At 46.5% G+C, this 16,767-nt stretch overlaps 1 protein-coding gene across 3 annotated transcripts in view; it reads left to right on the top strand.

Annotated features, from left to right (window-relative positions):
* The window catches only part of LOC148524217 (uncharacterized), a 158,965-nt gene that overhangs the window by 95,878 nt on the left and 46,320 nt on the right, over positions 1–16,767 (top strand). For all 3 annotated transcript variants that reach the window (XM_088472061.1, XM_088472062.1, XM_088472060.1), the window contains one exon: positions 13,807–13,977. In XM_088472061.1, the coding sequence (XP_088328187.1) occupies positions 13,807–13,977 (171 nt within the window). The remainder of the gene's footprint in view (positions 1–13,806; positions 13,978–16,767) is intronic.

Here is a 16,767-nt window from a genome sequence, read left to right as displayed (position 1 = left end):
CCAGATTCCTGTCTTATGTGTTTTAAACCCCCAGGAGAAAGTCTGCAGTGTAGCAGGCTTGAGTTTCGGCTTTTTGAAAAGCCGGTTTGGGACCTGGGGGTTGTGGGTGAGAGGAGAGGGAGGGCTCCACCCACGGCCACTCCAGGTTTTGGTTCTCGCAGCCTGGTAACAGGCTTGTTAGGGTTCCCACCTGAGGGTGTCCAATTTAAGCCTTGTGTGTTTAGGGCTGAGTGTCTCACCTGGGAGAGCAGACAGGGAGTTTGCTCAGAGAGACTTGAAAACCTATCTGTGAGTGTTGTGCTGTGCCTTTGTTGCTGGTGAGGGCATTAGGCCCTGCCAGGTTCTGGTAGTGAGGGAACTACCTGTGAAGTTAGTGCCCCGACAGGGCTAGGATTTATGTTTATGTTTTCTTTGTGTTATTTCTGACGTTGTACAATAAAGACTGGCGCCGACCAGCTTGTTCTCGCATCCAGACTGGTGTGCTGCTTCCCTGCTGCTGTGTGTGTGTGTAAGGAAGGAGACCCCTACCCAGGAGAGGGACCTCCTAATCTGACTGTGTCACAATATGGTGGAGAATGCGGGCATTCACACACACTGAAGTTGCAGCAAGAGGAAAACTTTCCGGTTTAAAATTAAAGGGACAGACACCCAATTTGTAAGTGTGGAAATAACGCTGTGTCCTTGGAGTCCCATAGAGGAGGCGTCAGCTAATGCTCAGAGAGGCAAGGTTCAGCTTCCAACCTACACCCCAGGACAAAATGGAGGACATTATTAAGGCCTTGCTCCAAGCTACAGCAGCTCAGCAGGAGACTAACAGACTTCAACAGGTCGCCATTGAGGAAACCCGCCAGGCCTTATCGGAAAACAGCCAGGCCATAAAAGAGGTGTTACAGCACCTGGTGCCCGGCCCAGAGATGTTACTACTGGTCCTCCCACCACCACTCACTCCATACGAGCCAGTCACTTCCTCCAAAAGATGACTTCGAGCGATGATGTGGAGGCCTACCTCACCGCATTTGAAAGAACGGCCGAAAGGGAGAGTTGGCCCAAGGAGCAGTGGGCAAGTCTGGTGGCACCTTTTCTGTCGGGGGAGCCACAAAAGGCCTATTTCGACTTATGCCTGGCTGATGCCAAGGACTATAAAAAACTAAAACAGGAGATCCTAACTCGCTTGGGAGTCACCACCTTTGTTCGTGCCCAACGGGTCCACCGCTGGGAGTTCCATATGGACAAGCCTCCACGTTCGCAGATGCATGACCTCGTCCATCTGTCCTCAAAATGGCTACAGCCCGAGACGCTGATGGGACCACAGATCGTGGAAAGGGTCGTGATGGACCGGTACCTGCGATCGTTACCTGCGACTCTGCGCAAGTGGGTGAGCCATGCAGACCCTAAGTCCGTGGACCAGTTGGTCGAGCTGGTGGAGAGGTACGTGGCGGCTGAGGAGCTGATGAGTATGCCCCACCGAGCCCCGATGGTGCACCGGCGAACTCCCACAGACACTGGTAAGACTGTTCCAGGGGAGAAGGGTGCTGGGCGGTGGAATGTACCTAAGACTGAGGGTGTAGAACCTGGAGACAGGCCTGCCAGGCCGGGAAGGTTCTTGCCCCGTAAACGACTAGACATTAATATGACTCAGTGTTTCCGATGTGGTGGCTTCGGCCATATTGCCGCTAATTGTTCACTTACAACTGAACCTATGCAATGTGATACTGCTCATGTCTACCGCAGGGGGTCGTTCTTTGCACAGATAGCCTGTACGGCTGACCGGCAGGCTGAGACTGATAAGCACATGTGTGTACTCACTGTAGATGGCAACCGAGTAGAGGCACTGTTAGACTCTGGTAGCTTGGTGACACTTATAAAAGCTGAGCTGGTGAACCCCTTGCGGCATGAGGGGAAAACTGTTGGTGTGACCTGCATACATGGGGATACTCGATATTATGTTACTGCCGAGGTGAACATCGAGACACCATGTGGTTCTGCTATAGTTTCTGTAGGTTTGGTGCATGGTCTGATGTACTATGCAATATTGGGGAGAGACTTTGCTCACTTCTGGAAGTTGTGGGAAAGCCGTTTTGTTCCAGAGGTGAACAACCCTGATCCATTTGAGAAGGTTGTCGATGTAGTGGAGGAGGGAGTTTCTTCTGAGTCAGAGTTATTCCCTTTTTCTACTATGATTGGCGAACTAGGGAATGCGGAGCGTGACGGTGGCCCGCCAACTGATGTGCCTCCCATTGAGGTGGGAAGTGTTGTTGGGCCAGGTGATCGTCTGCCTGATTTAGAGGTCAGAAGAGAGGTCTTTGCCGTGGAGCAGTTGAATGACCCTACTTTGGTAAAAGCCAGGGAGAATGTAAAAGTAGTTGATGGTAAACCCGTAGACCCTGATAGTCCTTTGTCCTATCCCCACATGGCAATGTGGCAGGATTTGTTATATCAGGTGACTAAGAAGGGGGAAGATGTTGTGGAACAACTAATAGTTCCCAAAGCCTACAGAAGAACAGTGTTGGATCTGGCCCATGGTCATATAACGGCAGGCCATCTAGGGGTAGAGAAAACCACTGAGCGAATAATGCAGAGGTTTTTCTGGCCCGGGCTTCATAAAGAGGTATCTGACTTTTGCGCATCCTGCCCTGAGTGTCAGTATCATGCTCCCAGGCCACATTTTAAGGGTCCACTAGTTCCATTGCCTATTATAGAGGTGCCGTTTGAAAGAATAGCGATGGATTTGGTTGGACCCTTAATGAAGTCTGCCAGGGGACACCAGTATATTCTGGTCATAATGGATTATGCTACCAGGTACCTGGAAGCGATCCCATTGCGCAATACGTCAACCAAGACCATTGCCAGAGAGCTAGTTCATGTCTTTAGCAGGCTGGGTATTCCTAAGGAGATACTAACTGACCAGGGTACACCGTTTATGTCCAAAGTCATGAAAGAGTTATGCCGCCTGTTCAAAATCGAACAGTTAAGAACTTCGGTTTATCACCCCCAAACCGATGGGCTGGTCGAGAGGTTTAACAAGACGTTAAAACACATGCTTAGGAAAGTGGTCGACAAGGATGGTAGGGATTGGGATTACTTATTGCCGTATTTATTGTTGGCCATAAGAGAAGTTCCCCAGTCCTCCACCGGGTTTTCACCCTTCGACTTGTTGTATGGGAGACACTCAAGGGGGTTACTAGACATTGCCAAAGAGACATGGGAGGGGCAGTCTAGTCCTTACAAAACGGTGATTGAGTATGTTTCTCAAATGCAGGAGAGAATTGCTGCGGTAGTGCCGATAGTGAGAGAGCACCTGGAACAGGCTCAACAGGCACAGCAGAGGGTATACAACCGCAATGCTCGGTTACGCAGCTTTGCTCCTGGGGACAGAGTGTTAGTATTGGTTCCCACTGTGGAAAATAAACTTTTGACTAAATGGCAAGGGCCCTTTGAAATCTTAGAAAGAGTGGGGCAGGTCAATTACAAAGTTTACCAGCCGGGGAAAAGAAAGCCGGAACAGATATACCATATAAATCTGTTAAAGCCCTGGAAAGATAGAACGGTACTGTCGACCGTCTGAGACCCTCCAGTAAATCCAGGGCCCTTAGTTCCCGAAGTGACAGTGGCAAAAACCCTGTCGGCAATTCAACAACAAGAGGTCAAGGAGTTTCTGATCAGACAAAGGGTGCTGTTCTCTGACGTACCTGGGAAAACCTCGGTCATTAAACATGACATCATCACTGACCCAGGGGTTAAAGTTAATCTAAAGCCCTATAGGTTACCAGAAGCACAAAGAGAATCGGTGTCGAAAGAAATTAAAAATATGCTAGAGTTAGGGGTTATTGAAGAATCACATAGTGAATGGTCAAGTCCCATTGTGTTGATTCCAAAGCCCGATGGGAGTGTGCGTTTCTGCAATGACTTCCGAAAGTTGAACAGTGTTTCAAAATTCGATGCCTACCCGATGCCAAGAGTGGATGAACTGATTGAGAGACTAGGGACGGCAAGGTATTTAACCACTCTTGACCAAACCAAAGGGTATTGGCAAGTACCGTTAACCGAGAGCGCCAAACAAGACAGCTTTTTCAGCGCCAGAGGGCTTGTTTCAGTACAAGATGTTGCCTTCGGGCTACATGGGGCACCTGCTACCTTCCAAAGAATGATGGACAGGATTCTAAGGCCCCATAGACGGTATGCGGCTGCTTATCTGGATGACGTGGTCGTTCATAGTCCTGATTGGCAGTCTCACTTACCCAGGGTACAAGCAGTGTTGGACTCCATCTATAAGGCAGGTTTGACAGCCAACCCAAAAGAGTGTTGTCTAGGCATGGAGGAAGTAAAATATCTGGGATACACCATTGGCAGAGGCCTGATAAAGCCTCAGCTCAATAAAGTTGATGCCATACAAAACTGGCCATGGCCTCTGAATAAGAAGCAGGTGAGAGCCTTCTTGGGAACTACGGGGTACTACAGGAGGTTTATACCCAACTTTGCCACCATGGCAGTCCCACTGACTGACCTGACCAAAGGCAAACAAAAAGTCATGGTAGAATGGAGTCCTGAGGCAGAGAAAGCTTTTCAGGAGTTGAAAGTAGCGTTGTGTTCCCAACCAGTCCTGATGACTCCTAATTTTGAAAGGGAATTCATAGTACAAACCGATGCATCAGAAGTAGGTATAGGAGAGGTCCTGTCCCAGAACAAGGAGGGTGAGGAACACCCTATTTTCTATCTTAGCAGAAAGTTGAATGTACATGAGAGAAACTATGCCACAGTGGAGAAGGAGGCGTTGGCCATAAAGTGGGCGTTAGAGGCTCTCAGGTACTACTTGGTCAGAAGAAAGTTCAAATTGATCACTGACCATGCCCCTCTGAAGTGAATGTCTGAAAATAAGGACAGTAATGCGAGAATTACGAGATGGTTCTTGGTGTTACAAACTTTTACATTTTCAGTGGAACACAGGCCGGGAAGCCAGCTGGCCAATGCAGATGCGTTGTCACGCGATCATTGTTTGGTGGGCTTCAGTTGTTCCACCCCACAGGTCGAAACAAAGGGGGGGGATATGTGATAGGATCACTGGTAAAGTGGTCTGTGGCAGGTACATTTGTCCCAGATTCCTGTCTTATGTGTTTTAAACCCCCAGGAGAAAGTCTGCAGTGTAGCAGGCTTGAGTTTCGGCTTTTTGAAAAGCCGGTTTGGGACCTGGGGGTTGTGGGTGAGAGGAGAGGGAGGGCTCCACCCACGGCCACTCCAGGTTTTGGTTCTCGCAGCCTGGTAACAGGCTTGTTAGGGTTCCCACCTGAGAGTGTCCAATTTAAGCCTTGTGTGTTTAGGGCTGAGTGTCTCACCTGGGAGAGCCGACAGGGAGTTTGCTCAGAGACACTTGAAAATCTATCTGTGAGTGTTGTGCTGTGCCTTTGTTGCTGGTGAGGGCATTAGGCCCTGCCAGGTTCTGGTAGTGAGGGAACTACCTGTGAAGTTAGTGCCCCGACAGGGCTAGGATTTATGTTTATGTTTTCTTTGTGTTATTTCTGACGTTGTACAATAAAGACTGGCGCCGGCCAGCTTGTTCCCGAATCCAGACTGGTGTGCTGCTTCCCTGCTGCTGTGTGTGTGTGTGTAAGGAAGGAGTCCCCTACCCAGGAGAGGGACCTCCTAATCTGACTGTGTCACAATATATATATACAGTCAGGTCCATAAATATTGGGACATTGACAGAATTTTCATATTTTGGCCTCTATTCACCACCACAATGGTTTTGAAATGAAACAAACAAGATGTGCTTTAACTGCAGACTTTCAGATTTAATTTGAGGGTAATTACATCCAAATCAGGTGAACGGTGTAGGAATTACAACAGTTTCTATATGTGCCTCCCACTTTTTAAGGGGCCAAAAGTAATGGGACTATCAACTCAAAAGCTATTTCATGGACAGGTGTGGGCTATTCCCTCGTTATTTCATTATCAATTAAGCAGGTAAAAGGTCTGGAGTTGATTCTAGGTGTGACATTTGCATTTGGAATCAGTTGCTGTCAACTCTCAATATGAGATCCAAAGAGCTGTCACTATCAGTGAAGCAAGCCATCATTAGGCTGAAAAATCAAAACAAACCCATCAGAGAGATAGCAAAAACATTAGGTGTGGCCAAATCAACTGTTTGGAACATTCTTAAAACACCAAAAGACCCGGAAGACCACAGAAAACAACTGTGGTGGATGACAAAAGAATTATTTCCCTGGTGAAGAAAAACCCCTTCACAACAGTTGGCCAAATCAAGAACACTCTCCAGGTGGTAGATGTATATGTGTCAAAGTCAACAATCAAGAGAAGACTTCACAAGAGTGAATATAGAGGGTACACCACAAGATGCAAACCATTAGTGAGCCACAAAAACAGGAAGACTAGATTAGAGTTTGCCAAACAACATCTAAAAAAGCCATTACAGTTCTGGAACAACATTCTATGGACAGATGAGACAAAGATCAACTTGTACGAGAGTGATGGGAAGAGAAGAGAAGGAAAGGAACTGCCCATGATCCAAAACATACCACCTCATCAGTGAAGCATGGTGGTGGTAGTGTCATGGCGTAGGCATGTATGGTTGCCAATGGAACTGGTTCCCTTGTATTTATTGATGATGTGACTGCTGATAAAAGCAGCAGAATTAATTCTGAAGTGTTTCGGGCAATATTATATGCTCATATTCAGTCAAATGCTTGAGAACTCATTGGACGGCGCTTCACAGTGCAGATGGACAATGACCCGAAGCATACTTCAAAAGCAACCAAAGAGTTTTTTAAGGCTAAAAAGTGGAATGTTATGCAATGGCCAAGTCAATCCCCTGACCTGAATCCGATTGAGCATGCATTTCACTTGATGAAGACAAAACTGAAGGGAAAATGCCCCAAGAACAAGCAGGAACTGAAGACATTTGCAGTAGAGGCCTGGCAGAGCATCACCAGGGATGAAACCCAGCGTCTAGTGATGTCTATGCCTTCCACACTTAGTATATATCTATATGTATATGTGTGTATATATATATATATATATATATATATATATATTATACAGACCCAGTATATCTGTATATTAATACAGTATGTGTGTATATATATATATATATATATATATATATACACACACACACAGTATGGGCCTGATTCAGAGCCGAATGCTCGCTCTGAATCAGGGCCCTCCTCCCTAAAAATGGAGCGGCCCCTTGGACGCTTGCATAGCTGTGGGTTACCACCCACAGCTTATGCGAGCGTCCATGATGATGGTCGCGATGGTCAAGATCATTGGAGACCATCGGGCTTGTGACGAGACCCTGCGGTAGGGTCTCGCTGCCGCAAGCCCTGGAGTGATTTTGGCTCTATCAGAGCCAAAATCACTCCCACTGACATCACTAGTGATGTCAGTGGGGCCGGCCTCAGACGGTAGGCATTCCCATGGGAACGCCTCAGTCTGGCAGCCACGCCCCCGGCACGCCCACCAAAGGGGGCGTGCTGTCACAAACCATCGACAGCACGCCCCCTTTGATGTGAGACCCCGAGCAACGTATTCCTCGTCGCTCGCCGGGTCTCGCGCATACGCACGACGGAGCTCCCTCCGTCATGCGCATGCACATTCGGGCACCATCGACCCGCTTGCGAGCGTCCTTCGCTCGCGTGCGGGTCTGAATTAGGCCCTATGTGTGTATGTGAATGATATATGTGTGAGTGTATATATCTATATATATTAGGGGTGTGCACCGGCCACTTTTCGTGTTTTGGTTTTGGATCTGGATCTTTCTTCGTGTTTTGGATCTGGATTGGTTTTGCCAAAACCACCCTTCCGTGTTTTGGGTTCTGGGTTTTGTGTTTTGGATCTGTATTTTTTTGAAAAAAAGCATAAAAACAGCTAAAATCACAGAATTTGTGTGTTTTTCTGCTCCTATGCTATTATTAACCTCAATAACCTTAATTTCCACTCATTTCCAGTCTATTCTGAACACCTCACAATAGTGTTTTTATGTCCAAAAGGTTGCACCGAGGTAGCTGGATGACTATGCTAAGAGATACGAGTGGGCGGCACAAACACGTGGTCCATCTAGGAGTGGCACTGCAGTGGCAGACAGGATGGCAGTTTGAAAAACTAGGCCTCAAACTATCCATAATGCAAAGAAAAAAAAGAGGTGCAAGATGGACTTGTCCTTTGGCCCTCCCACCCACCCTTATGTTGTATAAACAGGACATGCACACTTTAACAAACCAAACATTTCAGCGCCAGGGTCTGCCACACGACTGTGGCTGAAATGATTGGTTCGTTTGGGCCCCCACAAAACAAGCTGGCAATTAATCTGTCCCTGCACAAACTGGCTCTACGGAGGCAAGATGTCGTCCTCATCCTCCTCATCCACCGATTCCTCACCCTCTTCAGTGTTGTGTACATCCTCATCCTCACAGAGTATTAATTCATCCCCGCTGGAATCCACAACCACAGGTCCCTCTGTACATTCTTGAGGCTGGTCTCCCTGGAAGAGTTGATAATTCATTTTATGAACATCATCTTCTCCACATTTTGTGGAAGCAACCTCCTACGCCTTTCGCTGACAAGGTTCCCGGCTGCACTAAACACTCTTTCGGAGTACACACTGGAGGGGGGGCAACTCAGGTAAAATAGAGCCAGTTTGTACAGGGACCTCCAAATTGCTTCTTTTTCCTGCCAGTACAGGTACGGACTGTCTGACATGCCAACTTGGATGCTGTCACCGATGTAATCCTTTAACAGACAGACGCACGCTTGTCGCTGCTGCTTTGAGGATGCAAGTGCGGCTACAGCCCACACAATTCACAGAGACAGAAAAAAGAAGAAGAATATTTTTATTGTTTGTGTAGCACACTTTGAGGGTGTCAGCACCCTTTAACAGACAGACGCACGCTTGTCGCTGCTGCTTTGAGGATGCAAGTGCGGCTACAGCCCACACAATTCGCAAAGACAGAAAAAAAAGAACAATATTTTTATTGTTTGTGTAGCACACTTTGAGGGTGTCACCACCCTTTAACAGACAGACGCACGCTTGTTGCTGCTGCTTTGAGGACAGTATCATATGCAGTGACAGTAGACTTGTCAGAAATTGTTGGCACGTCCTTCAGTCCGGACCAGATGTCCAAACCAGCCCTTGACTTATGACACAGGCGCACGCTTGGCGCTGCTACTATGTTGATGTACGTGCGGCTACATCGCACACAAGTCACAAACACATTAAAAAAATAGTTTTTTATTTTTTGGAGCACTTTGAGAGTTACACCACCCTTTAACAGACAGACGCACGCTTGTCGCTGCTGCTTTGAGGATGCAAGTGCGGCTACAGCCCACACAATTCACAAACACAGAAAATTATTTTTTTTTGGTTTGGACTGGAGTGTACTTTGGGGGTTACAGCACCCTTTAATGGTCAAGCCAGCCGGCCCTTTACTTATGACACAGGCGCACGCTTGGCACTACTTTGTTGATGCACGTGCGGCTACTGCGCACACAATTCACAAACACAGAAAATAATTTTTGTTTTGGTTTGAACTGGAGTGTACTTTGGGAGTTACAGCACCCTTTAACGGTCAAGCCAGCCGGCCCTTTACTTATGACTAGGGGTGTGCACCTGCCACTTTTCGTGTTTTGTGTTTTGGTTTTGGATCTGGATCTTTCTTCGTGTTTTGGATCTGGATTGGTTTTGCCAAAACCACCCTTGCGTGTTTTGGGTTCTGGGTTTTGTGTTTTGGATCTGTATTTTTTTGAAAAAAAGCATAAAAACAGCTAAAATCACAGAATTTGTAGGTTTTTCTGCTCCTATGCTATTATTAACCTCAATAACCTTAATTTCCACTCATTTCCAGTCTATTCTGAATACCTCACACCTCACAATAGTGTTTTTATGTCCAAAAGGTTGCACCGAGGTAGCTTGATGACTATGCTAAGCGACACAAGTGGGCGGCACAAACACGTGACCCATCTAGGCGTGAAACTGCAGTGGCAGACAGGATGGCATTGAAAAACTAGGCCCCAAACTGTACATAATGCAAAGAAAAAAAAGAGGTGCAAGATGGAATTGTCCTTGGGCCCTCCCACCCACCCTTATGTTGTATAAACAGGACATGCACACTTTAACAAACCAATCATTTCAGCGCCAGGGTCTGCCACACAACTGTGGCTGAAATGATTGGTTCGTTTGGGCCCCCACAAAACAAGCTGGCAATTTATCTGTCCCTGCACAAACTGGCTCTACGGAGGCAAGATGTCATCCTCATCCTCCTCATCCACCGATTCCTCACCCTCTTCAGTGTGTACATCCTCATCCTCACAGAGTATTAATTCGTCCCTGCTGGAACCACAGGTCCCTCTGTACGTTCTGGAGGCTGGTCTCCCTGGAAGAGTTGATAATTCATTTTATGAACATCATCTTCTCCACATTTTGTGGAAGCAACCTCCTACGCCTTTCGCTGACAAGGTTCCCGGCTGCACTAAACACTCTTTCGGAGTACACACTGGAGGGGGGGCAACTCAGGTAAAATAGAGCCAGTTTGTACAGGGACCTCCAAATTGCTTCTTTTTCCTGCCAGTACAGGTACGGACTGTCTGACATGCCTACTTGGATGCTGTCACCGATGTAATCCTTTAACAGACAGACGCACGCTTGTCGCTGCTGCTTTGAGGATTCAAGTGCGGCTACAGCCCACACAATTCACAAAGACAGAAAAAAAAAAGAATATTTTTATTGTTTGTGGAGCACACTTTGAGGGTTACACCACCCTTTAACAGACAGACGCACGCTTGTCGCTGCTGCTTTGAGGATGCAAGTGCGGCTACAGCCCACACAATTCACAAAGACAGAAAAAAGAAGAAGAATATTTTAATTGTTTGTGTAGAACACTTTGAGGGTGTCACCACCCTTTAACAGACAGACGCACGCTTGTCGCTGCTGCTTTAAGGATGCAGGTGCGGCTACAGCCCACACATTTCACAAAGACCAAAAAAAAAAAGAACAATATTTTAATTGTTTGTGTAGCACACTTTGAGGGTGTCACCACCCTTTAACAGACAGACGCACGCTTGTCGCTGCTGCTTTGAGGATGCAGGTGGAATCTAGACGGGATTTGGAACCGAGGACACACTACCTCCATCAATTGTCTAAATCCCACTGCACTAATGTCGGATACCGGACGCACGTCTAACACCAACATAGCAGTCAAGGCCTCAGTTATACGTTTTGCTTCAGGATGACTGCTGTCGTACTTCATCCTCATCGCTAGGGACTGTTGGAGGGTCAATTGTTTAGTAAAAGTAGTGATGTTCCTACTTCCTCTCTGGGATGATGAACAACTCCCAGCAGCAGCAACAGCACTAGGAGGAAGTGGTTCTTGATCTTTCCCTATTTTATTTTTATCGGAGAAAGTTTGGTCCTCCATTTATGTTATATTGATATATATACGTGCGGCTAAAGCGCACAGAAACACAGAAAATATTATTTTATTTTTGCTGGAGAGTAGTGCACTTTGTGGGTTACACCACCCTTTAAGAAATGAGCCAGCCGGCTCTTTACTTATGGGACACAGGCGCACGCTTGGCGCTGCTCCTTTGTTGATGCACGTGCAGCCACAGTGCACACAATTCACAAACACAGAAAATATTTTTTTTTTTGGTTTTGACTGGAGTGTACTTTGGGGGTTACAGCACCCTTTAACGGTCAAGCCAGCCGGCCCTTTACTTATGACACAGGCGCACGCTTGGCACTACTTTGTTGATGCACGTGCGGCTACTGCGCACACAATTCACAAACACACAAAAAATATTATTTTTTTAGCCCTTGGGGGGAGCACCCCTGATGGACAGAGCACCCCCTGGACAACACTACAGCACCCCTTTAGGACTGGGACACTGCACAGGACTTTGGAGTGGACACAGCCCCTATGGAGAACTGACTGCACAACACAGTCCAGCCAGCCCCTATGGACTTTGAAGTAGTGGACACAGCCCCTATTAACAACAGCAGCACAGCACAACGCAGCCAGCCCCTATGGACTTTGAAGTAGTGGACAACAGCAGCACAGCGCAGCACAGCACAACACTACTCTGCACTACACTACGCTACACTACACAGCCCAGCCAGCCCTAACTCCCACCCTCCCTCTTCACTGTCCACAGCCGAGTGAGAAAATGGCGCCGACGCGGGTACCTTATATAGGATCCAAACCCCGCGAGACTCGGAAGGCGGGATGATGACGTTTTGCCTCGATTTCAGATCCGAGTCAGGCCGGAAAAGTCGAGCCTCACTCGGATCTGCCTCGGATCGGGGGGGTTCGGATTTCAGAAATCCGAACCCGCTCACCCCTAATATATATATATCTATATATATATATATATATATAGATATATGTATATATCTATATATATATCTATTTATACATATACACACACATTAGGGATGGCTATTGACCATCGATGTTTTGCAAACCATCGATGGTCTAAAAAAAAAAGTAGTTTTGCCCTGCTGACAGGCACCAATGCTGCACATCGATATCAGCAACATCGATTGCTGTGGTCTCAAATAATCAATGAACTTTTTATTGATGGTTTCCCCGTTGACCATCGATGATACACTTGTCAATAGCTACCATTACAATATACCATAAAAATTGCTATTGTGATGGTATACTGTGTTAAAAAAAAATAAAAAATTATAAAATCGCTTTAGATAAGTCTTAAAAAAGATGTTCTTGACCTAATTCAAGCATAAAAAAACCCGACAATTTCTGAGCTGTTTTTGGAAAAATAATTTGTCAGTTAAGTGGTTAAGGGCATTGGTCTGGTGCATGTCAGAGTGACAGGCTGCACAGCTCAATATTAAACTTATAAATTAAGAGAAAGGGTTGTGCCTTTGTTAGTGTCCTACATACTGTACAGTTTTCCTTTAACATCCTGTCGGTATATTGACACAATTTACAATGTTGAATAAACATGATAAGTTGGAACCTGGGAGTGGTCTGATATCATTCAGCTGATGATTGCCCCAAAAGTAACATACACAAGTGCACATACCTATTTACCTCCTCCTAAGTCTACACAGTAATGAAAATAATGAAGGATTTGATTGCCATTTTATGAACAAAATACATATGAAATTAAAGGATCAATAGCCTAGAGAGCAAATTGTTCCAGTACTAAATCTGAAAAATATATGTACAGTAGGACTTACTGTAACGTTATAGGAGAGAATATATTTGATTCTGCAAAGCTATTTAACAGGATTTGATGCCCCAAAAGGTTTAAACAAATGTATAGTAATGCATGCTTTGCATAGGGAAACTTCACAGGAGTCCCCCAGCAACAGTTAACACCAGATAACCTGTGACATTGGTCAGCACACAGAATGGAGATTTTATAAAGACTATAGGCAAAATCCTGCGAAAATGTCTGGCTACGTCATCCAAATTAACATTAGTGTGGGCACTCGTATAAATAAAGCGGGATACACAAATTAGAGTTATATTAGCGCTTGTGGTCCTGAACACTTAGCACATCCAAGGATATAATCAAAATTGTTCAGATTATATTTGAATTAGCCTGAAAATCCGGCGACCTTCTTTTGATACATTGTACTCTGACTGAATGAATAAGACCTACATGTCGTCTGGCCACTAGGGACGAGTAGCAGCATATACCTTATGAGCAATGTTCAGACTGTATAGATATCCCAGAGACAGCAAGGGAAACTATTTGTTAACAAAGGGAAAATATCAATAGCTTTTTCTTTGTAACATTGCCATTCTAATATTGTGTATGATATTACAGAACCGAGGGAACAATTTCTCTCTGTCTCCTGCACATCCCAATTGTCTGTCACCTGGAAAACGTCCTTTTCACACAATCATCCCAGCTCTGGCCACCGCTGCCCATAATGATGACTTGTTATGCACCTTTGGTGTGATGGGTGGCTTCATGCAACCACAAGGTCATGTGCAGGTAAGCCTGGCTCTACTGAGTATAAAAAAAGCTTTTGTAAATTAAAACAGCTCATATAACATTGACAAACTCCCTCACACTCTATATGTAATGGCTCTGTAATTGTATGTAACCACTATAAGATTTTGTGTGGATCTGTTTCATTAGATCCATACCGTACTAATTAAATTGTTGGAATCACCTCACTGCTGCGGATTGGGTACGGGATGCAGGCGCTCGGGATCCTGGCAGGCAGAATCCCAATGGTGGCAACCCACAGGGTTAGGATACCAACACCTGTCGGTAAGTATCCTAACCCTACCCCTAAACCTAACCCTCTCTCCGCGCAGCCTAACTCTCCCCCCCCACAGCCTAACTCTCCCGCTCTGCAGCCTAACCCTAACCATGCCTCCGTAGTGCCTAACCCTGCTCCCCTAGTGCCAAACACTAACCCTCCCCCTAGTGCCTAATCTTAACCCCGCCCCTACTTACCTTCAGGATGCTGGCGCTGGTAATCTGACTGCTGCCTGGATTCCGGCACGGGCATCCCGACAGCCGGGTTATAAAGTAGGGGTGTGCACCGGCCACTTCTCGTGTTTTGTGTTTTGGATCTGGATCTTTCTTTGTGTTTTGGATCTGGATTGGTTTTGCCAAAACCACCCTTCCGTGTTTTGGGTTCTGGGTTTTGTGTTTTGGATCTGTATTTTTTTGAAAAAAAGCATAAAAACAGCTAAAATCACAGAATTTGTGGGTTTTTCTGCTCCTATGCTATTATTAACCGCAATAACCTTAATTTCCACTCATTTCCAGTCTATTCTGAACACCTCACAATAGTGTTTTTATGTCCAAAAGGTTGCACCGAGGTAGCTGGATGACTATGCTAAGAGATACGAGTGGGCGGCACAAACACGTGGCCCATCTAGGAGTGATACTGCAGTGGCAGACAGGATGGCAGTTTGAAAAACTAGGCCCCAAACAGTACATAATGCAAAGAAAAAAAAGAGGTGCAAGATGGAATTGTCCTTGTCCCTCCCACCCACCCTTATGTTGTATAAACAGGACATGCACACTTTAACAAACCAATCATTTCAGTGGCAGGGTCTGCCACACGACTGTGGCTGAAATGATTGGTTCGTTTGGGCCCCCACAAAACAAGCTGGCAATTAATCTGTCCCTGCACAAACTGGCTCTACGGAGGCAAGATGTCGTCCTCATCCTCCTCATCCACCGATTCCTCACCCTCTTCAGTGTTGTGTACATCCTCATCCTCACAGAGTATTAATTTGTCCCTGCTGGAATCCACCACCATAGGTCCCTCTGTACGTTCTGGAGGCTGGTCTCCCTGGAAGAGTTGATAATTAATTTTTATGAACATTATCTTCTCCACATTTTGTGGAAGCAACCTCCTACGCCTTTCGCTGACAAGGTTCCTGGCTGCACTAAACACTCTTTCGGAGTACACACTGGAGGGGGGGCAACTCAGTTAAAATAGGGCCAGTCTGTACAGGGGCCTCCAAATTGCCTCTTTTTCCTGCCAGTACAGGTACAAACTGTCTGACATGCCTACTTGGATGCTGTCACCGATGTAATCCTCCACCATTCTGTCAATGGTGACAGTATCATATGCAGTGACAGTAGACATGTCAGAAATTGTTGCCAGGTCCTTCAGTCCGGACCAGATGTCCAAACTTGGTCCTGCCTGCCCTGCATCACCGCCAGCGGGTTGCTTAGGATACCTAAGTTTTTTCCTGGCAACCCCAGTTGCGGGAGAAAATGAAGAAGGAGCTGTTGACGTGTCACATTCCGCTTCAGCTGACAGTGTTTTCACAAGCAGGTCTTTGCACCTCTGCAGGCTTGTGTCGGCTGGAAAGAGAGACACCACATAGGCTTTAAACCTAGGATCGAGCACGGTGGCCAAAATGTAGTGGTCTGATTTCAACAGATTGACCACCCTGGAATCCTGGCAAAGCGAATGAAGGGCTTCATCCACAAGTACCACATGCCGAGCGAAATCGCTCCGTCTTAGCTCCTCCTTCACTTTCTCCAGCTGCTTCTGCAAAAGCCTGATGAGGGCAATGACCTGACTCAAACTGGCAGTGTCTGAACTGACTTCATGTGTGGCAAGTTCGAAGGGCTGGAGAACCTTGCACAACACGGAAATCATTCTCCACTGCGCTTGAGTCAGGTGCATACCCCCTCCTTTGCCTATGTCATAGGTGGATGTATAGGCTTGAATGGCCTTTTGCTGCTCCTCCATCCTCTGAAGCATATAGAGGGTTGAGTTCCACCAAGTCACAACCTCTTGCTTCAGATGATGGCGGGGCAGGTTCAAGAGTGTTTGCTGGCGCTCCAGTCTTCGGCACGCAGTTACTGAATGGTGAAAGTGGCCAGAAATTTTTCAGGCCACGAAAAGCGTCTCCTGCACGCCCCTGTCGCTTTTCAGAAAATTCTGCACAACCAAGTTTATTGTGTGAGCAAAACATGGGACGTGCTAGAATTTGCCCAGATGTAATGCCCGTACAATATTGGTGGCATTGTCAGATATCACAAATCCCCAGGAGAGTCTAAGTGAGGTATGCCACTGGGCGATGATTTTCCCCAGTTTCTCTAAGAGGTTGTCGGTGGTGTGCCTCTTACTGAAACCGGTGATACACAGCGTAGCCTGCCTTGGAACGAGCTGGCGTTTCTGAGATGCTGCTACTGGTGACGCTGCTGTTGTTTGTTGCTGCGTAAGGTGATACATCTACCCAGTGGGCTGTCACAGTCATATAGTCCTTAGTCTGCCCTGTTCCACTTGTCCACATGTCCGTG

Source organism: Taudactylus pleione, unplaced genomic scaffold (assembly GCF_031769625.1).
Source record: "Taudactylus pleione unplaced genomic scaffold, aTauple2 ptg000120l, whole genome shotgun sequence".
NCBI lineage: Eukaryota > Metazoa > Chordata > Amphibia > Anura > Myobatrachidae > Taudactylus > Taudactylus pleione.
Note: the sequence above shows the minus strand (reverse complement) of the source record. Positions and strands in the feature narration are given on the sequence as shown.